The sequence below is a fragment of the Acanthochromis polyacanthus genome, chromosome 9 (genome assembly GCF_021347895.1).
Source record: "Acanthochromis polyacanthus isolate Apoly-LR-REF ecotype Palm Island chromosome 9, KAUST_Apoly_ChrSc, whole genome shotgun sequence".
In the NCBI taxonomy this organism is placed as follows: Eukaryota; Metazoa; Chordata; class Actinopteri; family Pomacentridae; genus Acanthochromis; species Acanthochromis polyacanthus.
In genome coordinates, this window is record NC_067121.1 from 39,569,181 (window position 1) to 39,596,342 (window position 27,162).

Here is a 27,162-nt window from a genome sequence, read left to right on the forward strand (position 1 = left end):
AGTGGTTGTCCTTGTTCACTTTCAAATTTCATTAAAACACAAAGCGACCTGCAGTTAAAAGCCAGCGTGTGCAGGCCGACACGGATAAAGACACAATCTGAATCAATTTTACCAAACGGCCGTCGCTCTCCATGTGTCCCGCTGACAGCTTTAACCTTTCAGAGGCTCCTCGCCGCCTCGTTCAGCGTCCAATCTGTCAAAAATTGGACCTTAAATTGCGTGAGCCCGCAGCTGTGAGTGGAGGCCTCCGGCAGACAATGAGCCTCACAATGGGCCCGGCTGTGCCATTAGCCGGGAGGTTGTCATGCCAACGGTACAAAAAGCCCCGTGCGCGGCGGAAGGTTTGGCCCCGAGGAGAATCCATGGAGATCTCTGCTGGGAGGCCCTTCAGTCCTCCTGACTCTGTTACATCATTATTCACCCTCCAGTCGAGGCTCCGGCAGGCCGGAGCTTCCAGGACGTTTAAGCTGCTGAGGCGGCGCGGCAGAGGCTGGATGTCAGGCTTTTTTTTTTTGGTGGCAGGGGTTGTTTTAGCTCCACCAGAAATGCACTATTGTACGAGTAAACAGACAGCGCCTTTGTGTGGAGGAGTGTGACGACCGTTTGAACCCTGAGCCGAACCAGCAGGGCCGTCGCTCAGGCTGGCAGCAAATAAAACATTTACAGAAGAGCATGACGGCAGCGTCTGGAGACATCTGTGACCGAAAAACCATTACAATTTGACCTAGCTAAAGCAAAAGCACTCATTTTTAGCTGATATTGCTAAAATGTGCTTAAAATTTCCAAAGTAAGTCCTGAAGAGGCTACAGAGCTCCAGGTTTTTAACTACACAATGAAAATAAAAGAACACAGCAGCTCCATTAAATAGTTATTTAAAGGTTAAATGCTGCCTCCACATGGACACAGTAGTAGCCAATTAAACTGCTGTAACTGATTGAATTTTCAGATATTTTGTATCAAGTTCTATAGTTTATTCCATCGTTGTATAAACTCGCCTGTATCTGGAAGGTCCAGTCACTCCTGCATCAGCACTTCTGCCTAAAACTACATCATGAAGAGAAAATATAAACATTCTATGCAACTCTGAAATACTTATTTAAAAGCATAAGTCTGCAAATATGTCAAGAAAGGCTGGAAAATATTTGTTTCTTTAAAGGTTACTTAGACCAGTGGTTCTCTGCAGAGGCTTGATGACGAGCTGATCATTTGAGTCAGGTGTGTTGGAAGAAGGAAGCATCTAAAACATGCAGGACAGTGGGTCATGAGGAACAGGGTTGAGAACCACTGTCTTAGACGGTTGTACATGATGTGAAGCACGGTGGCGGCAGCATCATGAGGTAACACACGTTCAAACCACAAATCGATTCTAAAGAGGTACAGTGAAAAAGAAAGCTCTTCCCTGTAAGCTGTCTGGATTGGCTCTTTGGGTTTGTGACGTAAGAAACCCTCCAAGTTTGAATCTGAACGTTTCTGTCGTTGACGTGCTGCAGTTTTTTAAGGTGGAAATGTTTCGCCATGGTGTTCACTGCTTATTTTGCTCGTCTTCTAGCAAATATAAAACACCATTTGGACATGTTTACAAAGAAAAAAACGATTTTCACTGGAGGGGGGTGTTTTTAAAAGGGTGTTACAAGGAGGAGTCTGTCAGATTTTAATGTTTTGTACAATTGTTTTCATATGGAGTAGTGTTCTCTCACGTTAAGAAGGAAAAAGCTGCTCATTTACACATGAAACAGAAAAGAAGCAACAACTACAACAGTTATTTATAAGGGGTTGCAATCTAAAAATGTTAATATAGCCGTCAGATAAACTACAATATATTCCACTTTCATGTTGTAAAAACAAGAGCTGACATTGTATAAAATGGAAATGTATCAAAATGTCTCATTTCTACTGATGTGCAAACAAACGAGGCAGGTTCCACATCTGTAGCATTTTGCTCAGTCTGACAGCTTGCAGGCATCACACCAGCCTCCGTCATGTTATCATCTCAAGGCTTCCTCCTCAACACACTCTGAAATGAAAACTGTCCGACGGGCTTCGAGTTCAGTTGGACCATCTGTCTGTCTTTAGAGGAGCAAAAACAAAAAGCTGCCATTCATTTGGTGCCTCCTTGATTCTTCTTTTGTTTGTCCAATTTGCTTTGGATGTGCCCAGTCTGATTCTTCTTCTTCATGCCGCTGGCACAAAAACACAAAAACACACACATTCATTTCACATCTTTGTTTGTCACAGCAGGCTTCTGTCGCCACTCAGGCTCCAACGTATGGCGAGGAAACTTTAAAGTCGCACAAAATCTCTGGCAGCTCAGATGTGTCTCAGTGAGTCGATGTGACGCCACAAAAGCAACAAAACAAAGGCGGAGGATCTGTGGGTTTAATCTTCAGGACAAGGTTGAAGAGGACTTACCCAAAAGTGAGACATAAACACGAAAATTCCAAAATGTGCGTGAAATGCCCAGAATTTTCCACATTTATTCTGTGTTTTGCAAGTTCCATTTTAACTTTTTGCATGTTTTTACCTAAATCTAATGTGGAAAACAGAATTAGAACTTATAAAGTGAATTATGTTTTAAGTTGTCACCTGGTGCCTGCAGAAAAGACACAACTTGATGCACAAAAATTCACCAGAACGCAATAAATTGTTTAACACTCAACCCCAACATTTAAATAAAACCTACTCCCATTAATTTGCCTTAGCAGAAATGAGTAGATTTTTGTTGAAACCATTTCAGTGTTGGTTCAGAGATGGAACACATCTACATGCATTTAAGTGTTTATTTTCAAGCTATTTTATGTCTGCTGCTCTTCATTGGAACAAACTGAATGTCAACAACAATGGCAACAATTAGACTAAACACTCATAAACACACCATCCGCACTGTGAAGCATGGTGGTGGCAGCATCATGGTGAAGCACGGTGGTGGCGGCATCATGATGTGAAGCACGATGGAGGCGGCATCATGATGTGAAGCACGATGGAGGCGGCATCATGATGTGAAGCACGGTGGTGGCAGCATCATGATGTGAAGCACGATGGAGGCGGCATCATGATGTGAAGCACGGTGGTGGCGGCATCATGACGTGAAGCACGATGGAGGTGGCATCATGATGTGAAGCACGGTGGAGGCGGCATCATGATGTGAAGCACGATGGAGGCGGCATCATGACGTGAAGCACGATGGAGGTGGCATCATGATGTGAAGCACGGTGGAGGCGGCATCATGATGTGAAGCACGATGGAGGCGGCATCATGATGTGAAGCACGGTGGTGGCAGCATCATGATGAGGCACGGTGGTGGCGGCATCATGACGTGAAGCACGGTGGAGGCGGCATCATGATGTGAAGCACGATGGAGGCGGCATCATGATGTGAAGCACGGTGGTGGCGGCATCATGATGAGGCACGGTGGTGGCGGCATCATGACGTGAAGCACGGTGGTGGCGGCATCATGACGTGAAGCACGGTGGCGGCATCATGACGTGAAGCACGGAGGTGGCAGCATCATGACGTGAAGCACGGTGGTGGCGACATCATGACGTGAAGCACGGTGGTGGCGGCATCATGACGTGAAGCACGGTGGCGGCATCATGACGTGAAGCACGGAGGTGGCGGCATCATGACGTGAAGCACGGTGGTGGCGGCGTCATGACGTGAAGCACGGTGGCGGCATCATGACGTGAAGCACGGAGGTGGCGGCATCATGACGTGAAGCACGGTGGCGGCATCATGACGTGAAGCACGGAGGTGGCAGCATCATGACGTGAAGCACGGTGGTGGCGACATCATGACGTGAAGCACGGAGGTGGCGGCATCATGACGTGAAGCACGGTGGCGGCATCATGACGTGAAGCACGGAGGTGGCAGCATCATGACGTGAAGCACGGTGGTGGCGACATCATGACGTGAAGCACGGAGGTGGCGGCATCATGACGTGAAGCACGGTGGCGGCATCATGACGTGAAGCACGGAGGTGGCAGCATCATGACGTGAAGCACGGTGGAGGCAGCATCATAAGTGACATTCTTGCCTTATGAAAGAACAGTGGTCCTAAGATTATCAGATGTCCACCCTGTGTCTTTCTAAAGGTAATTTTTCTGGTGAAAACAGTCAAATCTACCATGAATGTTGAAGGAACAAACACAAACCTTTTAGAAGTCGGTAGTGACAGTTCATTTCCTGTCCTCTAGAGGCAGATCTGGAGTCAGCAGCAGTTCATTAATAATTCATTCCTTCAGTGTGTTTGGAGGTTGGTGATGAATGTCAATATCATTCTCTCTGCTGGTTCAGCACCATCCTGCTTCCTCCTCTCAGCCTCTGAAGTCACAGTTTGTGAAATTTAATCTGCTTAAATCAGCCGGCGGCTACAAGAATCTGATGTCTGATAATAACAAGCAGAACGACTGATGGTGTGTGATGAGATGGAGGATCTGTTTGGTTTATCATCTTAGATTTTTCTCCCGTCTTTCCCAGCTATTCATGACTAAAACTCACAATTCTGGGGCCAAAAGTCATCAATTATAATTGCTAATCCAATTTTATGGATTTTAAATCATTGGCAAGATGAAAAATAAAAGAAAAACTTTAGAATATGTAATCTGTTTACTTTTTATCTTCATTTTTCTCCAGAGGGTCCAATCCGGCCCTCAAAGTGTAAAAATTCCAGAGAAGACATTAACTGCAGATTCTAAATTAGTAAAACTATAAATTTAAAATCATTTCTAGACCATGACAAGTTGTTTTGGTCAGAAAGTAAAATAATAGATTGTTCTTTTGTTGTTTTCTGTGATCATTTTTGTAATTTTGTTTCATGTTTTTGTCATTTTGTGCTTCCTTTTTGTCTCACTTGTGTTTTTGTCTGATTTTTGTCATTTTGTGTTTCGCTTTTTCTTTATGAGCGTTTGTGTTTTGTGTGTTTTGTCTCCATTTGTTTTGCTTCACGTCATTTGCCTAATTTTTTTGTCATTTTGTTTTTCACTTTTGTTATTTTGTGTCTTTTTGTCATATTTTATCTTGTTTTTGATGTTTTTTTCTGACTTGTCGTTTGTTTCTTAGTTTTCTCATTTTGTGTTTCGCTCTATTCGTTTTGAGCATCGCTTTTGTCGTTTTGTGGGGTTTTTGTGTGTTGCTTGTCTGTTTTTGTCATGTTGTTTCTCCCTTTGTAGTTTTTTTGTCATTTGTCGGTTATTTTGGTCGCTTTATAACTTTGTCTAATTTTTGTCATTTTGTCTCATTTTTGTAATACTTGTTTTTTTTTGTCTGTTTTTATTATCTGACTGTTGTCATTTTGATCATAAAGTAAATCCTCTCTGGTTCACTTCCAGGTGACTAAATGTTGTGTTCCTTTGTGGACACTCTGTGATCTGGGAGCTGTAATGTGGAAATGATGAACTGAGGATGAATGTAGATGAAACTTAAATTTCAGTTTGTTCATGATGTTTTGTAGAAAGATAATTCCTTACATGTGAACCATTTTGCACTAAAACAGAGGAAACATTAGGAGTTGTGGTTATTTATTGGTTATTATGTTGTGGTTTTACTGGCTCAGATCAATTGAGCTGAATGTTTCCACTGAGCTAATCTAAAATTTAGCAAATATATTATTAAATATCTTTGGTTTATGGTCCAACAGAAGGGCCCTGGTGATTTCAGATGGAATAACTCATGTGTGATGTTTTTCATTTTAAAGAGGATGTTTCACAAAATGTGAATCTTCTGTTGTTCTAAGTGTCACATACACATTTTTTGTACAATTAACAGTAAATTTGGGGTCTGACAGTGTTTTAGTTCAGGGTAAATAATCCAATCAGTCATATAAAATAACACATTTAGCACTGATTAAAACTCACCCCGTTTAGTGTCAGCGCTGCAGCGACCCAAATTATGTCAAACTGTGACCCAGTAAACACGAGTCAGAACTCTTTTTTTTAATGTAACTCCAGTGTCTGTGTGCAGAAGTTGACCCAGTTTCAGTTCTAAACATCAGTGCAGCTCTGGGTTAACTGATCAAAACCAGGCCAACATTAGAGTCTGTTCTGATCAGTTTATAACCCACTTCAACTAAACTTACATCAGTATTTCTCACTCATCCACGGATATTTCTTTGAGACTTTTGAAAGTGCTTCTTGTTCAGTAAAACTAGCAATACATCTATGAGCTTGTTGTGTCTAAAACTGTGCCAAAAAAATACATGTTTCATTTTATTAAATAAGCCAGCAGTAAGGCAGAACAACTCGCTGATAACAGGGTGTTGTTTTAGATTTTGCATCTGTTAAAAGCTCACTAGGAAATGTTGAAAAACTGGAAAATTCAAGTTCTTTTTCTTTAAAATTCAGAAGCAGCAACGCTGAATGTCCAGTTCCTGCTTAGAGGAATCAAACTCTTTAAGTCCATCCGATGGCACTGATATTACCGGCGTGTTTAATTTTCAGAAATTAAAATGTGTGTTACCAGGATTTTTTTTTTTGATCAGAAGTATTAAAGAAAAGACTCCAAGAAAAATAGTCTCTGAATTATGTAAATGCTTGCAAACACATTGGTTTGGGGACTCGTCATTTTTTGTGAATGTTCTTAAACATTCCTAACATTTATTTTTTTCACCAAAAAAATGTTCAAAGATTTCCTCAAAATGTTGAAAATGTGGTCATAAATGTCACTGTGAAAATATATTTTTCCACATTTTCAGACTTTAGAACGGGTCAGTTGGTTATAAGCGCATTTAAAATCTGCATTTTCATTTAAAACCTGCATGTTTGCCCGCACTTTAAGTGAACAATGATCAATTTTCCCCTGAAGCTGGTTCGTTCTCCTGTCAACACTGAAGTCAGGAAAAAACAACAAAAGTGTAAAAACGTGGAGCTCCTGCGTCGGGTTACAAAACGTCTGCAGACTGCTGCTGGGACCAAAGAGGAAGATGAAGAAAAGGAGGATGAGGAGGAGGTTGCCATGGTAACCACTCCTCCTGCTGCTGGGGGTGATGATGTAACACCGGGTCTCTTTTCCCGTCCTTGTCCTCCCCACCTACACCACCACACGGCTGCTTCATGTGACAGGAGGGTGGAAAACAGACAAAGGAAGAGTCCAGAGAGCGTTCATAACCCGAGAAGACAACCGAGTCATCTACTTTAAGAACAACCTGCTGCAATCAACTCCCCAAAAACACACATTATCGCTCCTTTTCAACACAACCGATGCTCGTAATTTCAAAAGGCGCCCGCTGCTGTCGAGATGAAACCTGTTTGGTGCCCTGTAATCTCTGCTCCCTGCTGCTCGGATCACATCATCAAAGCTCTGAGCATCATTAAGGCAGAAACGTCAACAGGAGAGGCTTTTATTGTGAAGCTGCAGAGGACGATTCCTGCCACATGAGGGCGCCAATCAGCCGCTGAGCTCCAAGGAAGAAACGGATGGAACGTTTCATTCTCAGGACATGGATTTAATTCACAGATTGGAAATATACATCAGTCAGAAACAAGCAGTGCAAAGCAGGTCTTTCTAGTTCAAGATTTGAAAATAGAAGCAGAATTTCTTCCTTCAACAAAATGAGACGAGAAAAGCTTCAAGAGTTACACTGAACAGAAAACATAACCGCAGCAGGTCTTCTTTACTGGCCGAGAGAAACCCTTCAAAATCTGTTTTATTGTTGTTGTCAGAAGGTGATCAAAGTTTGCTAAAAGTGCACAAAAATACGTTCAGTTGGGGACTAATTCTTAACCACTAAGTTGGCTTTAAGGAACAAGAATCGGATGTTTGACCACAGACTTTCCTTTGACCATCAGCTGCTTCGGCTTCTAACAAAAAACAAGAAGAATTGTTTTAAATTGAATGTGCCTTTCTGTATTTTTGTGTGCAGGTTTAGAACAAAGGTCCGTATCTGGTCCAGATCTGGAATGAAGATGAAGATGGGGCTGTAAACGCTTAGAGGATCTAAGGATCAGACTAATTCCTTGGTAAGTTTTCTGTGGGTCAGATGAAATCACAACATGAGGAAAAACCTCCTTAAACGGTGTTAATTTTTGATGGTTTGATCAATATTTGTGCTAAACTTCTGTCACTGAAATAGGGTTAGCGTAGCGTTAGCATAGTCTTAGCCACTGTGAGATTAGCAATTTTTTTTTCATTTCCTGTTCAGTTTTTGCTGCTTGAGAGACATTTCAGACCCCACAGTGTGACAACAGGCTGAGAGAGGAGGCTTCATCACACCTGAAGTAGCAAATTTACCAATAATCAGTTGATAAAATACCAATAATTGGAAAAATGGCAAATATCGACGATGATAATCGACCAAGAAGGTCATCGATCCATCCCTACTCTTTAACCACGCCAAGGCCTTGATCCAATGACAAACTGGCTCCAGCTGGTGACCGTCCACATTTATTTGACACTAGCAAGATGGAGGATGGTTCTGTTCATTGATTATTTTTGGTTTTAGCTCTATAGAGATGTGCTTAGCATTGATAAAGGAAGTGCTATGAAGTCGTCTGCATTGTCAAAGACCCCATCTACGTTTCATCAATGTCAAAGCCCACCGATACCAAGATGAAAACCTCATACTGATAGTTTTTGCCTTTTAGCATTTTAACAAAGCAACTCCCCCAATATGTCAACAATCCAACGTCAATGAGACACTGGATGTCCGTCAACACGATCCTGTCCCCCAAAAACGTCTGTCAGCCCTACCAAGTCCTAAAGAACGGTGGACAGCAAACCACCTCCAACCAGCTTCTTTACTCTATTCTACTAATTCTAATTTCAGATACAGTGTGTTTGGTGTTGTGGAGATGTTCCAATGTTAAATAGAAAGGTTGCGATTTAATAAAACATGACATGCTGCGTTTAGATTTCTGTTCAGTTGAGCGACATTTTGGCCCAAACCTCCAACAACCCCGTATCAACACATCTGCACACATTAATCATCATCCTCCTCCTTCTCCACATAAAACATAAACATCTTTTCTGATCCCCGGCCACATCATTCAGTCCCAAATAGTGCACACAAACACTGAAACGCTGATCCAGGACCAGCAGCTTGTGATTGTCTTCATGCTACAGAAGTGAAGGTCCGCCGGTTCAGGCTGCAGCTTCACATCTCTGGCTGAACAGCTCCTCCACCACCTTGGGGTCGGCCAGCGTGGAGAGGTCGCCCAGGTCCTTCTCGTTCCGGGCGATCTGCCGGAGGATTCGCCTCATGATCTTCCCTGAGGAGGAGACGGATGTTAACGAGGAGGAGGAGGATGAAGCTGGTTAAAGAGCTTGTTGAGTTGTTACCTGAGCGAGTCTTCGGGAGTGCCGGGGCGTTCTGAATGAAGTCTGGTGTTGCGATTGGTCCGATTTTCTCTCTCACTGAGAAGAGAATCAGCACAGAGCAGAACTCTATTTAGAGATTGTTTGGACAGAGAGTTTCTAAGCTTTATTGTTTTTTTACTACTGAGCTCTAGATGCATGAACTGGAAGCTGAGAAATCCATTATGAGCTGAAACACAGAGAAGTAAAATTAATAAAACATGAAGAAAAGTGAGAGAGAGGTGCAGCATTTATTCTAGCTAGATTTCCTTTGACTGCATTAAAGTCTGGTTCAACTGCAGCTGAAGATTATGATGCTACTAAACCTCCTCTTGATTAGTTTTATGTTCTATAACAGCTGAGTGTCAGTGCTAAACGAGAACCCATTTACAACTAAACACCCCATTTAGAACAGGTCTAACACCAGGGGTCATACAGTCACGGTGAAATGAACCATTTTTGAAGTATTTTGAGCTGTTTTCTTGGAAGACACACTGAAAAATGTGCTGCGAAGGAGTAGAATATGGAGCCTTCAAAGCTGTAACGTAAGCAACAACAACAAAACGGCAATAATAAAAAAAAACATAAATATGACAACACTACAAGAACAGTGGTGCAAACGTGTGGCATCACTGTGCATGCACTAAATATGAAGACAGTAGCGGTGGGCGTATCGATGCTAACTTTGGTATCAATATTGAACGATACCAGTGTAATGAGATCGATGCTTTCTCTCCTGTACGCCTGAACTGCTGTGGTTTCATCAAACAAGCGACCAGCTGTCAGATCTCCTCCTGTCACAGAGCAGTAGCACTTTGCTCCTCTTCTGATTGGATGTTGTACCGTCATGTGACAAACAAGCACATAGGCTAAAACTTAAAGTTTTGTGCTTGACACGTCCACGAAGGGTGGGCCTGGGATCTTTCTGCATGGAGTTTGCATGTTCTCCCTGTACATGCGTGGGTTTTCTCCGGGTACTCCGGCTTCCTCCCACAGTCCAAAAACATGCTGAGGTTAATTGATTACTCTAAATTGTCCGTAGGTGTGAATGTGAGTGTGATTGTGTGTCTGTATATGTAGCCCTGTGACAGACTGGTGACCTGTCCAGGGTGTCCCCTGCCTTCACCCGAGTCAGCTGGGATAGACTCCAGCACCCCCCATGACCCTAGTGAGGATAAAGCGGTGTATAGAGGATGGATGGATGGACGTCCACGAGGTCCGTGCAGCTCATTTTAGCAGCCCACCCCTCACACCGTCCTCCAGCAGAAAATTTCTGTGTTGTGAACCTCCAAATTTTTCTAACAACACGTATGGAAGCACTCGCAAAAATGGTGGAAGAACAGGAGCTCCTACCATCAGAAGTTCAGAAATCCAGGCATTTATACGATTCATCACTGTGTTAACCAAGTTCTGAACAATTCATGGTGTGAAATTAAAACTAACGGCTGAAATGCAACTATTCTGTAAAATGATGTGTTGTAAGTGGTGTCAACAATGCTAAACTGGATGGATTTTTCCTTCATCCCTGATCAAACCAGCCTCACCCTGTCTCTTCAGCTCCTCCACCAGCATGTGGCTGAACTCTCGGTGGTCTTTGAGGGTGACGAAGCAGTAGAGACATTCTCCCTTCACCTTGTGAGGTCGGCTCACCACGGCGGCCTCGGCCACAGCTGGATGCTCCGTCAGAGCCGCCTCCACCTCCGCTGTGCTCATCAGGTGGCCTGGAGGACACGGCGAAAAACACAAACACGCATCAGAAGAGACGAACAAACGCAAGGCTTCTGGGGAGGAAACGTGTTTAAGTTGAAGTTATGGACCAAAAACAGCTCAGTTTGATGTCGTAAGAACCTTTTTATTTTTAAAGTTTTGAGGGGAAGCAGCAGAACAGTACCTGACACGTTGAGCATGTCGTCTATTCTCCCTGTGATCCAGTAATAGCCGTCTTTATCCCGCCTGCAGCCTGACGGAGGACAAAACAAGTTGCATGTTTCTCCATCTCATGAGACTCTTTGGTATTTTAGTGAGAAATCAAGCTGTACATTCAGAGCAGTGTGATGTTCAATCTGTGCGTGAAGCTGATTTTACGTCTCACCATCGCCGGTCACGTAGAAGCCTGGGAATTTCTTGAAGTAGGTGTTCTCGAAGCGCTCGTGGTTTTTGTACACGCTGCGCATTATTCCAGGCCAGGGCCTCCTGAACACCTGAAGAAGAGATGTGTTGCTGCTAGTACTGCTGATATTAACACTAATAATGTTCATTAAAGCTCTAAAGTACTGAAGAAGAGTTCATCACTACAATTCAGTAGAGTCAAATAAGTTAATGACAACGAAGTCAATACCACACCACAAGATATTAGCAGTACACTAACCTCTGATGTATATCTAGTATTATAGTTGTATGAAAAATGATTCCACCCCCTATCAGGCCGTATCTTCAGCTCCAATGAGGCCGTATCTTCACGTCCTATGAGGCCGTATCTTCACGTCCTATGAGGCCGTATCTTCAGCTCCAATGAGGCCGTATCTTCACGTCCTATGAGGCCGTATCTTCACGTCCTATGAGGCCGTATCTTCACGTCCTATGAGGCCGTATCTTCACGTCCTATGAGGCCGTATCTTCAGGTCCCGTGAGGCTGGATTCACCTCAAAATGTCTACATACAGGTGATTGGAGTAGAGTTGGAGTAGCATTGTTTATAGGGGGTGGGACCATTTTACAACCTGTTTGCTGTAGAAATTTTGGATGGATTATAACTTAAATCTTGATTTATTTATTTTTTTTGTCCCCTTTGGTTTTATATTTCAGTAAACTAACTCTCCACTTCTGATGTGATTTAGTCGCCTGCAGCTGGAATGTTGCTCATTTTGCCAAAATAATTTAACAGAATCTGTTAATGTTAAGCTTCTACAGAAAAAAAGAAGGTTTTATTGCATTGAAACCTACCAGATAACCCTCAGCTTCACCTTCCAGCTGCTCTCCGTGTTCGTTGAGGATGGTCGGCTCCACACCGAAGAAAGGAAAGGTCTGAAATGCCAACATTTTATTAACATATATAACATTTTTAGAGTGTTTTTTTAAAGGAAATTTCTGTCTTTAAGGTCCTGAGTGTGAATTTTTCTTAATCTGACACTGAATATATAAAAAAAACTTGATATAGATTTATCTGACAATCAAAAGAATACATTTAGACTTATGTTATTTGGAGCTGCTGATTTTGCAGTTGTTTGTGTGCCTTTGTGGTAATTTTCTGGCTCTTTATGGTCAATTTGTCTCTCTAGTGCAGGATCAGGACTGATGATGAAGGTTTTTTTTTTTAACTGGACTGTGTATAACCTCTTTATGGTTGTTTTTGTCTTTACAACCTCTCTTAATAGGGTTAATATAAAGATAGAGACTTTACAATCATTGTGCACAAGTACAACAAAATTTGTTTGGAAGAACACGACAATTAGCAGCAGTGCAAATAAGAATAAAAATAGATAAAAAAGGGTAAAAAGCTGCACTGTGACTGCAGGGATGCTTCCAACCTGGATTTTAAGCAGCATATGGAAATGCAGGCTGCATTTTCTGCACTGATTTTGTTAAAAGGATAAAATAAAATGTCATTTACTGAAGGCACTGATAGGAGGAGGTGGATATATTTGGAAGGAGGTGTCGCTTACAGCAGATCCTGGTTTCAGAGGCGTAGCAGCAGGTAGAGGAGTCAGAACGTGACCTCCCTGTAGAGAATTAAAGAACAACCAATGAAGGAGCAAAAAACATTGTCTGAAACTTCACGAGCTTGACTCTGAGTTTGTTTCTCACCGTCTCTGTCTGCCAGAAGGTGTCGACCACCGGACACCGGCCCTGACCCACCACCTCATGGTACCACTGCCACGCCTCGGGGTTGATCGGCTCGCCTACGCTACCCAGAATCCTCAGACTGGACAGGTCGTACCTGAAGAATCAGACTTCCTTTAGAAATGCCATTCACGGTACTCGCTCAGTGTTTTCCAGAGTAGCCCCAAACATGACCTGGTTCATTCTCCCTGTTCCACCCAGGCTGAAACTCCCCCAGATGGTCACTGATCCACCCCCATGCTTTACTGTAGGGGCAGACAGTCTGGTTTGTAGCTTCTCCAGGCTTCCTCCTAACCAGTAAGATGGATGGAGTGGACATCAACTGAAAACTGGATTCATCCCAGAAGAGAACCTTAGCCCAATCATCTACAGTCCAATCCTTGTGATCCCAGCAAAGAGTAACCGGGCTTTCCTCTGCCTTTCCTTAATGAAGGGCTTCTTCCTGCCCTGTGTGACTTCAGACCAGCTTCAACAAGTCCCATTTCTCCACAGTTTTCACTCATTTTTAAGGTTCCTGGAGGTCTGAGGATGATTCTTGACAGGAACAGATGAGTGATGGTCATCTGGTGGTAGAAAGACGTTTCCTGACCAGCTAGCAGTTTGGTAGAACCATGCTGGGTTTGTTCTTTCTTGGTGTAATGAATGGTTGTCTTGGAGATCTTCAGTTTTTTCTCTACCTGTCTCTCACTCATGATGGCTGCCTTTGTGGCTTCTCATAATCCTTTAGTTTTAGGCGTTATGTGAGAACTGATGACTTCTGAGTTGTTCTACGGCTTGAATGTCAGCAGGAAACCACTCTAGACCTTTACATGTGCTGCTGATGACAGGAAATGGTCTCTTATGTACCCTGGAATACAATGAAGCTGGAGCAGGTCAGATAGGACATAAAGTATGATGGAATCAGCTGCATTTAAAGTCCTGTTCATTGTATTCTGCAGGTAATGTACCTTTAGTGGTACCAGCCAAGAAAAAAAGCGTGTTCTAATCATTTTTCCATGACAGTAGGTTTTGCTTTATTCCCTTTTGAGCAAAATGTTACATAAACAGTGAGCACAGTGATGGAAGTCTTGGGAAATCTAGTTGTTTTCATGTGAAAACAGGGAAATCTAGCAAAGGAACACTTCTGAGGTTTGAAGGTCAAACTCTGCCTGCAGCTTCATGAATAACTTTATGAAAACACTCCATCTGTGTGAGCTGCAGGCGCATGGACTTACTTCTGCAGAGGTTCCTTCCCATACTTCATCAGCAGGCGGATCGCTGTGGGAGCCGTGTAGAACTTGGTCACTTTGTACTTCTCGATGATCTCCCAGAACCGGCCGACGTGAGGGTGAACGGGGATTCCTTCAAACTGGGATGAACACGCACACGTTTAGGGAAACACACGGCGGACACGCTTTGATTTTAACGTGTACATGTTCAGTCTGATGACCGACCAGAACGCTGGTGGCTCCGTTAGCCAGGGGTCCGTAGGTGATGTAGGAGTGGCCGGTGATCCAGCCGATGTCGGCCGTGCACCAGTACACGTCGTCATGGTGATGATCGAAGACGCATTTGAAGGTCAGTGATGTGTAGAGCAGGTAGCCGGCGACGGTGTGGAGAACGCCCTGAGAACACATGGAGGCAGGAGGTTATTAGTGTGTGTCATTCGTGTTGGGGTGACGGAAAAGTGTTGTTTTGTAGGATTTGACCTTCATTTTGGGGCCGAAAACAAGCCTCCACAGTGTAAATCAGAGTGAAGGCTGGCTGCAGGTTAGAGCACAACTGGATTTAAAACACACTGCTGCAAAAATACATCAGTTCTGCTTTTAAAAAATTACTATTTTATATTATTTCTATATATTATGTGTGTGTGTGTGTTATTTTTGCAGTTTTTTCTATTATGGTTTATATAAATCTATTTATATATTTACTTAAAAATTAACAATTATATATATATTATTATATATGTACATGATATATATGTATATATATCACATATTTTTGCTTAAACTAAAAAATTACATATATTGTATTTTATATTTATTTATATATATTTTACAAAAAAGTAAATATATATATTACAATTTATTTTTTACTCATTTCTTTCCATATTATATATAATATTTTAGATATTTTTATATACATTTTACTTAAAAACACATTATATATGATTTTTTTATTTTATTCTATTTTACATTTTTTCTCATTTTTCTATATCATATTTATTATAATTTAGATTTTTTATACGTATATTTTACTAAAAAATACATAATATATGTATGCTTTTTTGCTTTATTCTATTTTAATTTTTTTTTCTATTTTTTTCTATATTTGGGTCTTACAGGTTTAAGTGGTTCAAACATGATGGTGTGAAACTCAGAGCATCAGATAAGTCTCTAAGTGCTGCGTTAGTGTGTGTAATAGAACACGTACAGCTTCCAGAGAACTCTTCAGGATTCTCTTTATGCCTTTTAGCCTCAGAAAACATTAATTCTCACTATTTCACAGCAGATTAGGTAAAAGCTGCACGGTTAACGTCATTACCGGCTTATCAGCATCCAGAATAGATCCTGTGATGCGTCTAACAGATACTGTGTGTTTAAACCCTCACCTTGGGCTTGCCGGTGGAGCCGCTGGTGTAGAGGATGAACAGCGGGTCCTCGGCGTCCAGCCATTCGGGTTCACACTCTTCAGCAGATTCTTTCATCTCCTCGTCCCACCACGCGTCACACTGGGCGTCCCAGGGCGTCTGAAGGCAACACACCAACCGACACGTTAGCAGGAACGACAAAGCACCAAATGCCTCTGAAAACAGGATTAAAAAGCTCAAATACTGGATGCAAAAGCTAAAATTTTATTGATTCTGAGGGAAATTCTTGTGAAAGATACCAAAACTAAACCTAAATCACATCCATGAGAATAAATGCAGTGAATATAGCAGAAAAGTATTGAGAAATAAATGTGATACTTTGCTAAAATAAGACTAAAATAAAAAAAAAGCAATGTTGGCCATGATAGAGAGGCACTAACATCACTTAAGACAGGAGAGTCCGGCACAAACCGGCCCTTTTTAAATTAAAGAGAAGACATTAACTGCAGATTGTAAATGAGAAAAACTATAAATTCAAGTTGTTTTCATCATAAAGTAAAATACTAGATTGCTTTTTTTTTGTCATTTTGTGTCTCATTTGTAATATTTTGGGGAGTTTTGTTGTTTTTTTTGTTTTTTTTTGTTTTTTTGTCTGACTTTAGTCATTTGTCCATTTGTTTGTCGTGTTTTTTTCATTTTTTTGTGAAAATGTGTGCAATAATTCAAAATATACTGACAGAGAAAATGCTAAATTGGTCTTCTTAGTCATATATATTCCTGTAATAGGACTTATGCATTCACAAAAATCAAACAAACTCGTGCATTTTATTTCACTTTACATCTTTGTCTGATTTAAATTAACCTCCTCGAACGTATGCAGACATAATTTTAATTTCAAAAAGAGCTTATTGTTCATAGGAATGAAAACAGAAATTATATCAGTAATAACTATAAAATAAAAATAACAATAATAAATAATATAAAGAGGTATTAGACACTTTTCTACTATTATATTTATTGGTTATTCCTTCTCCAAAATAACTTGAAGAAATCTAAAATGCAGCCCAACCTAAGCTCAGGTCTTTTGAGTTTAATTCAGATGTTTTAAATCTTCCGAACAAAACTACAGTATTCAGTATTCTCTGTTTACCTGCAGTTTGTTGCATGCAGCTCCAGTTTTTGTCCTCAGCGCGTGATGCTTCACGACGAGGCATTTGGTGACGCTGCAGGACGCTCTGAGAGGAAATAAATAAAAGTTTCAGAGGCACTAAAAGCAGGAAAAAAAACTTTCCTTACTGGCTATGTTGTGGGGTTTTAAACTAAACTGATATCAGTTCCACCCAGAGTAACTGTCTGGTTAGACGGTGTGTTTCTGAGGGCCAAATACAACAGCCTCAGCATTGAATTTTAATCAAGACTGTCCAACATATAATCTTCCGTTTTTTTAAAAACATCTTTCATGTGTGAAAATTTCAGTGCCTCAGATTTCTTTTTTGCCCCAATCTCATGGGTTCCTTGATGGTAATTTAGATTTTTATACATAATACGACGAGCATTTAATCCCACAGCAGGAAAATTAGAATTTCTACAGCAGCAAAGTCGACCATGCAAACATTTATTAAATATAAGTTGTGAAAAAGGAGTAACATATATAGATATTAGTTAAGATTGTCCAAATTCTTCTGGATATTTAAAATAATTCAGCACACATCAGTGCTGTTGTATGGATTATTTCTTGAGTAAGATACTGATAGAAAAGTAATAATATTGGACAGATTCTGATGAATATTATCTGAAACTGGTGTTATTTATTTGTATTAGTGTCGGTAACAGCAGATGACAGTAGAAGTGAAACATTGACAAAATCTGATGGTTTTAAGTAAATGAAGTGTAAAATATGAGCGTTGTTTGGACTCATGAATATATAACAATAAACTGCACTATACTAGTATATTTATGTTAAAATTCTACAACAAAACCACATCTGTACCCCTGATACCCGGCCAACCATTTCCCACCATGCTCTATTCCTCTGCCAGGCTTGCGTTGCCGCGGGAGACGAGCAGCTTAGGCTTCCCTAATTGCTCGGCAACGTTACCCGGCAACCTGGTAATGTAAAAAGCATCTCTGATAGCAGCTGATAGGCCTGATGTGCGTGTTTGTGTGTCCAGTGACTCATGTTCCCGCTCTGTGCCGTCACCAGCAGCTCCCTGAAGTAAATAAAGGCGGCCGCTGAGAATCGGCAAACTGGACCTACTTTTCCCGGCACTTCTCCAGAGCCTCGTCTGCAATCTGCTTCAGGTTAATGAGCTTCTCTCCTCGGTAAACGCCATCTGACAGAGGGAGGAGCAGGGAGACAGACAGACAGGTGATAATAAGGTATATAAACAAAGAATAACGACACATAACATCCTGGTTTTGGTGAATTTCTGAACGAACCTGCCGTCACCAAAACGCTGCTCTGGGCGTCCATGATCCTCTCACACAGAGACTCAGAGGAGAAACCTGCAAACTGAACACAGAAATTGACAGAAAAGATGAAAGAAGCTGTATAAACTTCATGTTTATTAATTCTACTTTAACAGTGTTCCCTTTTAAACCTTTAATGCTCCATTTTGTTGCAAATACCAGCAATTTTTGCACCTTTTTTTTGTAGAAACCAGCATTTTTTGGCACATTTCCTTTTCTACAAACAAATCACATGTCCTTGGTTTAAATCATATTTATCAGACAGATTCTGGTCTGTTCATGTTAAAGATGATTCTTCCACCCACACTGGAGTTATTTATGGAGTTCCACAGGGTTCTGTGTTGGGACTAATGTTATTTACTTTGTACATGGTCTCCTTTGATTATATTATTAGGAAGCGCTGCATAAACATCCATCGTTATACAGATGACACTCTTTTCTACATTCTTTCCTTATCTATCTTGAATGTAAATGTAAATCCATCATCCATCCATCCATCCATCCATCCATCCATCCATCCATACCCAGTTAAAGTGCTTTTGTATCTAATTAACTGATTTTCAGCCACTTGGAGGCAGCGTAAACCACCTGTAAACATTAAATTAACATATCTCAGAGTAGGTTGAACCTTCCAGCCAACGTTGGCTTATTTACATCCAGCAGACGTGGAGCAACATTCGGCTTTAAGTGGCTCCATGTTTCTGGACGCCTGTGATGACGAGCGTCCAGCGTTCACTCTGTTCCTGAGGTAAATCCCCGTCTCTTTGAAAGATAAACGCTCCACTGTGATCTCCTGCCGGTCTGGAAATGTGAATGTCTGCAGTTTGGTGCAGAGCATTCAGAAAATGACGATTTAAAAAAAATAAAATAAAAATGACGATTTTAAAAAAATCTTTAGGCACCATTTGCTGGAATGGAAACTCACTTTGTACAAAAAGTATGTTCACGTGTTTGGTGCATTTTACATTGTTATTTCTGACTGTCAGCACCAAAAAATAGGACTTCAGTAAGTGTAAACTGGAATAATTCCTAAACTTTTAAAAATAGATTCAGAGCAGCTCTTTTAGCTCTCCTAGTATGAGTTTACAAGTTGTGTCTGAACTTTTTAAAGTCTTGGGAAGGTAGAAGTGTGCATCCTTCTTCTGGAGCTGCAGTCTCTCAGATATGACCTGTGTTAATGCTGTTCTCTCTCCTCACCATTTATAGATGTAACCTTGTATAATCTTACATAATGAACCAGACAGCCATTAGCTGTTCCTCTATGTCATTGCCCTCCTTCCAGACGCTTGTTTTCTGGCCAAGGTTAATAGTTCACAGAGTATAAAGTTTCAGTGTTGGTGACAAATATAAATCAGGTCACTGAGGACTCAGCAAAATGTCTCTGCATGAGCGGCGTTGGCTCGGTGCTGCTTGGCTCCATTTGTGATTGAATTCAATGCCAAGCTGAGTCATGATTAATATTAACAGCCATGAGAGATTCCAACAGTCTGGCAATCGCCCAGATATCATCATGTTGTTCGTATGGAATTTAAAAAAACACTCCGAGCTGGAGAAAATAAAACAATGACCAGGCAGAGACAAGGTCGCCTGCATCCCCGTCTGCCAAAAACAACCCTTTGCAAGTCATAAAAAGAACCCACCTTGGAGCTGCTGCCTGCAGATATTTTTAACAGGGCTGCTAACCTTTGGGTGGAAGAAGAAGGTTAAATATCTAAAATAGTGCTGGCAGGCTCGCAAAACGGCACGGACTCTGATGCCTTCCCAAGCTGTAAATCTGCCGGTTAGAATGTGACCCATATACTGGAGTGCAGGTGCTGCCGGTGTTCACACAGCAGACTGCTGATAACTGCTGGAGCTCAGCTTCAGCTGATGTTTTATGGTGGAAATGGGGTCAGAACAACTAATGGACTATATGTTGATTGTCTGCAGAAACGACTTCCTTTGAACCAAAGTTTGGGAACAGATCAGATATGAGTTATTTCTTTTTTCTGCTTTTTCCTGAACACATTATTTGAACTTTCTTAGGATGTTTTAGGAACAATAAATCCAGCTGAGTTGCAACACGTACACACTGAAGACCGCGACTGAGTTGTTGATATTCCAGTATAGTTGCATTAGCATGAGGATGTAACTCCAGTTCTATGTGTGTTGTCCTCTAACAGACTTTACTATTAACCATCTGTTGTGTCCTGTCCTTAGTCTGAGGTGGTCCTGACAGTTATTTTTAAGCCCTCCTCATTCCTGTGAAGTTTGTGAGCACGGTGGGTTCATGTCTTACCACGATGGAGTGGACAGCACCTATCCGAGCACAGGCCAGCATGGTGTAGAGCAGCTCTGGGATCATGGGAAGATAGATGGACACCCTGTCGCCCTTTTTCACACCTCAACAGAAGAAACAAACAGAAGTGATTCTCAACTTGTGAACCATTAAATTCAGTAACTTGATGCGTCTGGGTAGCTCGGTTCCAACAGTTATGCTCTACGTGAGCCAGACGATGTTCTGTATGTCTGTACGTACACTGATGTACTTTATGAAGCTATATGTGTTGAGCTGAGACAAATTAAAGGAAAAACCTGAAGTGAAATGAACCACGGTGAAACATTTCTGTCTGGATGGCAGCGATCTCTTCCAACCATCCTTAGGTCACTGAATAGTTTGATGGAGTTGATGTGAATTATGTGCAGTGACCTTCACAGTCATCAGATCTCTGCCTAACTGAACACATATGGGAGATTCTGGACCAACTCTCTTCATAACCGTCACGGAAACACTGAATGAGGGACTGTCTTTTAAAGAAATGGTGTTCATCCCTCCTGTAGAGTTTCACAGATTTGGAAAGTCAATGTCATGGCCCCTCCCTCTCCTGTGCTGCGCTCGTGGCCAGCATGCAGTTCCATCTGATTAGGAGCACAGCTGCTCCTAATCTGTCATCAGTGGCACAAAAAGAATGGCTCTGCCAACCACCGAGTGCTGGGCCATTGCCTGCAGTTCTCTGTAAGAGTCACACCTGTCTGCTCAAAGCTCTGTCTCCCCTCCTGCCCCGGACTCCCTCGTCTGCTCCGTCTCCCCTCCTGCCCCGGACTCCCTCGTCTGCTCCGTCTCCCCTCCTGCCCCGGACTCCCTCGTCTGCTCCGTCTCCCCTCCTGCCCCGGACTCCCTCGTCTGCTCCGTCTCCCCTCCTGCCCCGGACTCCCTCGTCTGCTCCGTCTCCCCTCCTGCCCCGGACTCCCTCGTCTGCTCCGTCTCCCCTCCTGCCCCGGACTCCCTCGTCTGCTCCAGTCTCCCCTCCTGCCCCGGACTCCCTCGTCTGCTCCGTCTCCCCTCCTGCCCTGGACTCCCTCGTCTGCTCCGTCTCCCCTCGTCTGCTCCGTCTCCCCTCCTGCCCCGGACTTCCTCGTCTGCTCCGTCTCCCCTCCTGCCCCGGACTTCCTCGTCTGCTCCGTCTCCCCTCCTGCCCCGGACTCCCTCGTCTGCTCCAGTCTCCCCTTCCGCTCTGAACTCCTCCCGTCTGCTCTGGCTTCTCCCACCCTGCAGTCCCAGCCACGACCCCACCATCAATCCCCGTCTGTCCCGTCCTGCCCGGCCCAGCTCCTCTGTTCCTGCCTCTTCTTCCGACCCCCTGGACTAAAGACGTGAGTCACTCCCGTTTAGTTTTATTAGTCCCCATCACGGCCGCCTGGTTCGTCGCCCTTAGTTCCATTTTTTTTTTAATCCCCGTTCTGTTTATCTTCTGTGCCTCCCATGTGGAGTGGTTTTTGGTTTAATTATTAAATCCTTATCAATCATCCGTCTGTCTGCTTTTGGGTTCAAAAGCACGTAACAGTCCATGTGAAGGAACACTGGAGTTGTTCTGGAGACTGGTGGTGGCCCATTTTATGTTGCGTTTTCCTTTAATTCGTCACCCATTTGAACATGGAAACCCTATTACTGTCACTGGAAACGCTGTTCATGCCCATGTCCTGGATTTTAAATACTTCTGCACTCAGATTTTAGCTACAGAAAGTTATACTTATATATTGAAGATATAGAGTGTTTATTGATTTTTCTATTCTAGTGTTGTTGTTTTAGCTTATTTAGTTTTCAGGAATGTATTGCACTTCTCTTATTGCATTTGTCATGTTGTGCAATTTAGTTTTCAAAGCAAAATCTGAAAATGTATTCTCATCTCATCTCTAGATGGCATTAATAATCCACAAGCCCAAACCTTCTGAAAGTAAAAAGTGCTGATTAATACCAATGATTATAAAGAAGTAATGATTTTTACATCATATTTTCCTCTGTTGGGTGTTAATACCTATTATACTGCTAATATTTTTGTGTTCTCACCCATTTGCTTGAGCACGTTGGCACAGCGGCAGACGTGACTGAGCAGCTGGCGGTAGGTGATGGTCATGTGATGGTCGGGTGAGTTCCCCTCCCTGAGAAGACGACACGAAAGAGCAGAAACACTTTTAGGTCTATTGGTGTGTAACAAAATCTGACTAAAAACCTATGCAGGTCTCTGTGTGTGTTGCACTGGAAAAAATGCTCCTCTCAAAACAAGAAAAAAAATAGTCTCAAGGAACTTTTACTTTAAAATAAGTGAAAAAAAATCTGCCAGTAGAACGAGTGAAAATGGCTTGGTGAGAATTCTTGAAATAACGTGATATTTAGAATACTGAGATCTTAAAATTAGCTGGGAAAACTTATTTTATGCTAGATTTTACCAGGATTGTCAAGTTTAGGTGTCTTAAAATAAGCCAGACATGCTAAAAAAAAAAAAAAAAAAAAAAAAAAGCTAGCAGTTTTTCCACTCAAAAATAGATTTTTGCTTTCATGTAACCTCCTAATTTGAGATGTCTTAACCCTCCTGTTGTCCTCACTTATGGGAACCAAAAAATATTGTTTCCTTGTCTGAAAAGAAAAAATCAGCAAAAAAATCCTCCAAATTTCTGAATATTTGCAAATTCCTTAAACGTTTTCCTTAAAAGTTTTTTTTTTTTTTAAAAATCTACAAATTTGGCAAAAAAAATCTTGTAAATATTTTCATAAAATTAGTAAAAATCTTCCAAAAAAAATCCTAAAAATATCTAAAGTGATTATGTATATACCAGTAAAACCTCTAATATTTTCTTTAAGAACATCAACCAAAAAATCAAGAAAATCAACCAAAATCCAGCGAATTTCGCTGGATTTTGTTCATAAAGAAACATTTTTAACGTTTCTTTTTTCCACCAAAAAATGTTCAGAAAATTCCCAAAAATGTTCAAAATGTGGACATAAGAGGTTTCACTGTGGAAAATAAATTTTTTTTCTCCACATTTTAGACTTTAAAACAGGTAAATTTTGACCTGCAGGACGACACGTTTTCTTGTAAAATTCAACTCAAAGCAAGATAATTTCAAGATTGTTTGACTTAACAAGATATTTAAGATGCATTGTCTTAAAACAAGTCCCTCCATCCTGCTGAAATGTGTCTTGTTAAGTGAATTTATCTTAAATTAAGTGGGGTGAGACATTTTGACCCAAAATAAGACAAATAGACTGGGTAAGATTTTGAGTTTTTGCAGTGCAGTTACAGAGTTCCAATCAGGAGTTTGGCTTTTTGAAAACATATTCTCGTCTTTCCAGATAACCTGCTTCCTTTCATCTCAGAAGCTGTGTGCTCCATGAGTTCATCGGGGAGATAACCTGTTCCCGTTGTTGCTGGGTCTATATTAGGGTTGAATGCTTGACAGGGCAGTTTTTTGGAAAACTGTGGCGCAGTGATTCAGAGGCCAGCAGACAGTGAGCGAGCTCGCCTCCGGTGTGGGACAGAAGCCAGAACCCTCCAACCAGCTGGCAGGAACCTTATCGCAGGGAACTTTCTCCTTTTGGGAAGTGTGTGTCAGAAACCAGTTTTGAGTTGTAATGTGGAAATGATAAACTGAGGCTGAATTTTGCTGAAACTGAATTTATTTTTCTTCAGAAATTTCACGATGTTCATGATGTTTTGTTAAAAGATAATTCTTTAAATGTGAACATTTTCAGAATCTACTTTTTCACACCAAGCAAAGGAACCATGAGGAGTTGTGGTTAATTATCGGTTATCATGCTGTGGTTTTACTGGTCACTGGAGGTCAAACTGGGCTGAATGTGGAACCTGGACTAAGAGGAGTTTGACTCCCTTGATTTAGATGATAACAAAGTGGCTTATAGATAAGGTAGAGAACTGACAAAATCTAATTGCAGATTCTCAGATCTTTGTTAAAATCAGAACTAAGTCCATTACTCCAGTCACAGAACTGGGCTTTGACTGGAGTAATGGAAGCTTCTCCACTATGAACCCACTAAACCTCTGCGGTCTCCAGCCATAGAACCCAAACACGGTGAAGCCGCTTTTAGCTGCAGATACTTCAAACAAATTCCAGAATATCTCCGACTGACGCCACGTTTTACAGCAGCTAACAGCGAATCAAAGCTGAAAATGTAACATTTCCTGAACTTTGTGCTGTGACAGATTTTAGCCTTTTTTTTTAAATTTTACTTTTGCTTGAATTTTACTAGGTTTTCTTTTAGACCTCTGATTTTCAGTAGCTTTGTCTTTTCTTGCCTGAAAAGGAGAAAAAGTAGAATCACACAGATTCCTCATTATGTAAGATGCTTACAGTTATTGTAGAAAATGCAAACTCTTATGAACATAATGTTTCTGCAACATTTGAAGCAGCTAATAATGTTTTTTTTTCAATTTGATTTATTCGCTCAACCACTAATACACAAAACACGCTGCTGAGCTCATTTGAAATTCAAACCAGTTGTTATTTGAACATTCCAGGCTTAAGAAAATGCCACAACACAAAACATCTTGTATAATAAACCAGATAATTATCAGCATCTGCCATGCGAAAACAGTTTAAAGAAAAGGCTCTACAACTGGTTCCTGTCTTCTGTGAGGGATTTAAGTTCATGTCCGCGGCTTTAAATCGTTGGTTTGATTTGTTAAACCACTTGTGAAACCTCTTGAATGCTCACATTTGTATTTATGGGTGGCAATTTGACATTTTTGTTTAACTGCAAACACACATTTAATTGTAAAATACATTCTGCAGTCATTTTTGTTCTTAGTTTGAAACAGTTTTGCAAATTGTGTTTGGACAAGGCGTGGGTGAAAGTCGTATAAGTGTTTAACTGGAGGTGAAAACAAACCAGCTGAGAGACGGATGCAGCTCACCATACGAGGAGGATACGCAAACACTCCAGCAGACGTGTTACAGAACTGCTTTAGATGTGGTGCAAACAGCATTAAGACACTTGTACGGGTGTTTTCCAGCTCCATCAAACCCCTATACAGCTGAGCTGGTAGGGCGACTGTTTCTTGGTTGCTAAGCGTCTCCAGTTGACAGAGCAAATATGTGCCAGAATGCAGCTTCAGACCAACATAAAGTACAGCATTTATGGTGAAATGAGGTTTTAGTCCAGGAGTGTCTAACTCATCTTAGTTCAGGTTCCACATTCAGCTCAGTTTGATCTCCAGTGACCAGTAAAATCACAGCACAATAACCTATAATTAACCACAACTCCCAATGATTCCTTTGTTTTAGTGTGAAAAAGTACATTCTGAAACGTGATGCGTGCTGATTCAGTCTTATTCTGCAAACAGATGCATGAGGATCTTCTTGAACCAATGCTGTATGTTTTATCGAGCAAACTGCATTTGAAATGTGTTTAAATTTGTGTTTAAGCTTCATGGCAGAGGTTCTTTTCCCTCTGAGCAGACGGACGGCGGGCTGCTGACAGGAGGTTTGTTTTGGTGTGCTGCTGTTGGCTCAGAGAGGACACAGCAGTTGTTATTGACTGGAATACCTGACATAACTCCGGGCAGAGTTTCCCATCAAATCCATCATTCACTCTGCTGCAGCTTACCAGTAATAGGCCACCTTCTCCCCGAGGCCGCCCTCCTTCACATGCCGGTCCAGGACGTTGTAGCACATGTTGGTTTTGGCCCCCTCCATGCATTTCACGTAAACGCTCCCCTTTGTCACGTCAAAGTTGTACTGCAGCATCGGCCCCGTCGCCGGCTTCTTCCAGAAGAACTCATCGGCAATCTCCTTCCAGAAAGCTGAAACAAAGTGGAGGTGCTGTGGGCTCATTTGGAAGCCAGGAAGCACTGAACATACAGATGTGTCTGACCTACCTTCTGGATTCTCTAGAGACTTCCTGTAAGATGCCAGATAGGAGTTAAAGTCAGGCACATGAGCATCCCTCTGCAGGTCAGCAGGAGGGTAGAACATTTTGTCCTGAGATTCAGGAACGACCATGGTGGCAGGACAGACGCAGGCAGACCTGGATCATCAGAGGGGAAGTCAGAAAGCGGGTCAATCTGGAGCCACTGCTGATCTGTCAGGAGGTGAGGAGGCCTCCTGCACTGAAGCAACACAGTCAGTCAGCCCAGCGTGCAGAGACCCACCTCTAATCCCCATCTGCAGCCTCTGCTCAGTCTGCTTAGTGTCAGGGCAGCCAATCGGCCTGCAGCCTGCGGCACTCCCACTTTTTCATTGGATGCGCCCTCCCTGGCCTGCTGATCACATTATGTTTCTAAGAGAGGGGGTGGAGGAGGAGGAGGAGGAAGAGGAGGAGGAGAAGGAGGAGGAGGTGTGCAGCAGAATGAATACAGGGATTCGGAGAGGTTTGGTTTGACAGGGAGGGAGATGGGAGCTCTCAGAAAAAAAGAAAACAAACAATAGAGATGGAAAATAACAGCAAAGTCACTGATCTTAACTTTATTTACATATTATGTCATATTTCATAGTTTGTATTTATTCCACTTGCATCATTTTCAGTGTTTTTCACCTTAAATCCCTTGTGTAACCCCTGCAGAACGTTTATTCTCCTGCTCTGCCAATATAAGATATAAACACTTTATACCAAAGCTGATACAGTTTATGTGGTTTCATCCTATGATTTTTTTTCACATAAATATGTAAATAAATGCATCCAGCTATTGTTCAACCACTAAAAGACACAGCATGATCACAAAAATGCAC

General features: G+C 41.8%; 1 protein-coding gene and 1 long non-coding RNA gene across 7 annotated transcripts; one reads left to right on the forward strand and one right to left on the reverse strand.

The window, feature by feature from the left end:
* LOC127535320 (uncharacterized) lies at positions 1 to 11,563 on the forward strand. Of its 5 annotated transcripts, XR_007944174.1 has the most exons (4): positions 1 to 3,099; positions 3,158 to 3,186; positions 3,330 to 7,949; positions 10,840 to 11,563. It is a non-coding gene; the product is annotated as an uncharacterized LOC127535320 (long non-coding RNA). The 5 variants fall into 5 exon arrangements; XR_007944171.1 differs by having other exon boundaries at positions 1 to 3,608; positions 3,693 to 7,949; XR_007944172.1 differs by having other exon boundaries at positions 1 to 3,608; positions 3,806 to 7,949.
* Positions 7,415 to 26,829, reverse strand: acss2l (acyl-CoA synthetase short chain family member 2 like). 2 transcript variants are annotated; one of them, XM_051952958.1, is made up of 19 exons: positions 26,586 to 26,829; positions 26,313 to 26,461; positions 26,042 to 26,237; positions 22,487 to 22,578; positions 20,438 to 20,541; positions 18,130 to 18,202; positions 17,948 to 18,023; positions 16,841 to 16,925; positions 15,712 to 15,849; positions 14,555 to 14,725; positions 14,336 to 14,469; positions 13,086 to 13,218; positions 12,944 to 13,000; positions 12,225 to 12,305; positions 11,375 to 11,483; positions 11,174 to 11,242; positions 10,827 to 11,003; positions 9,268 to 9,342; positions 7,415 to 9,197 (listed from the first exon to the last, which is right to left on the reverse strand). In XM_051952958.1, exons 2-19 carry the CDS (start codon positions 26,434 to 26,436, stop codon positions 9,070 to 9,072), a joined length of 2,022 nt encoding a protein of 673 aa, XP_051808918.1. In that variant the 5' UTR covers positions 26,437 to 26,461; positions 26,586 to 26,829; the 3' UTR covers positions 7,415 to 9,069. The 2 variants fall into 2 exon arrangements, with proteins under 2 accessions (XP_051808918.1, XP_022065559.1); XM_022209867.2 differs by having other exon boundaries at positions 26,313 to 26,828.
* Between the last annotated feature and the right edge of the window lie 333 nt (positions 26,830 to 27,162).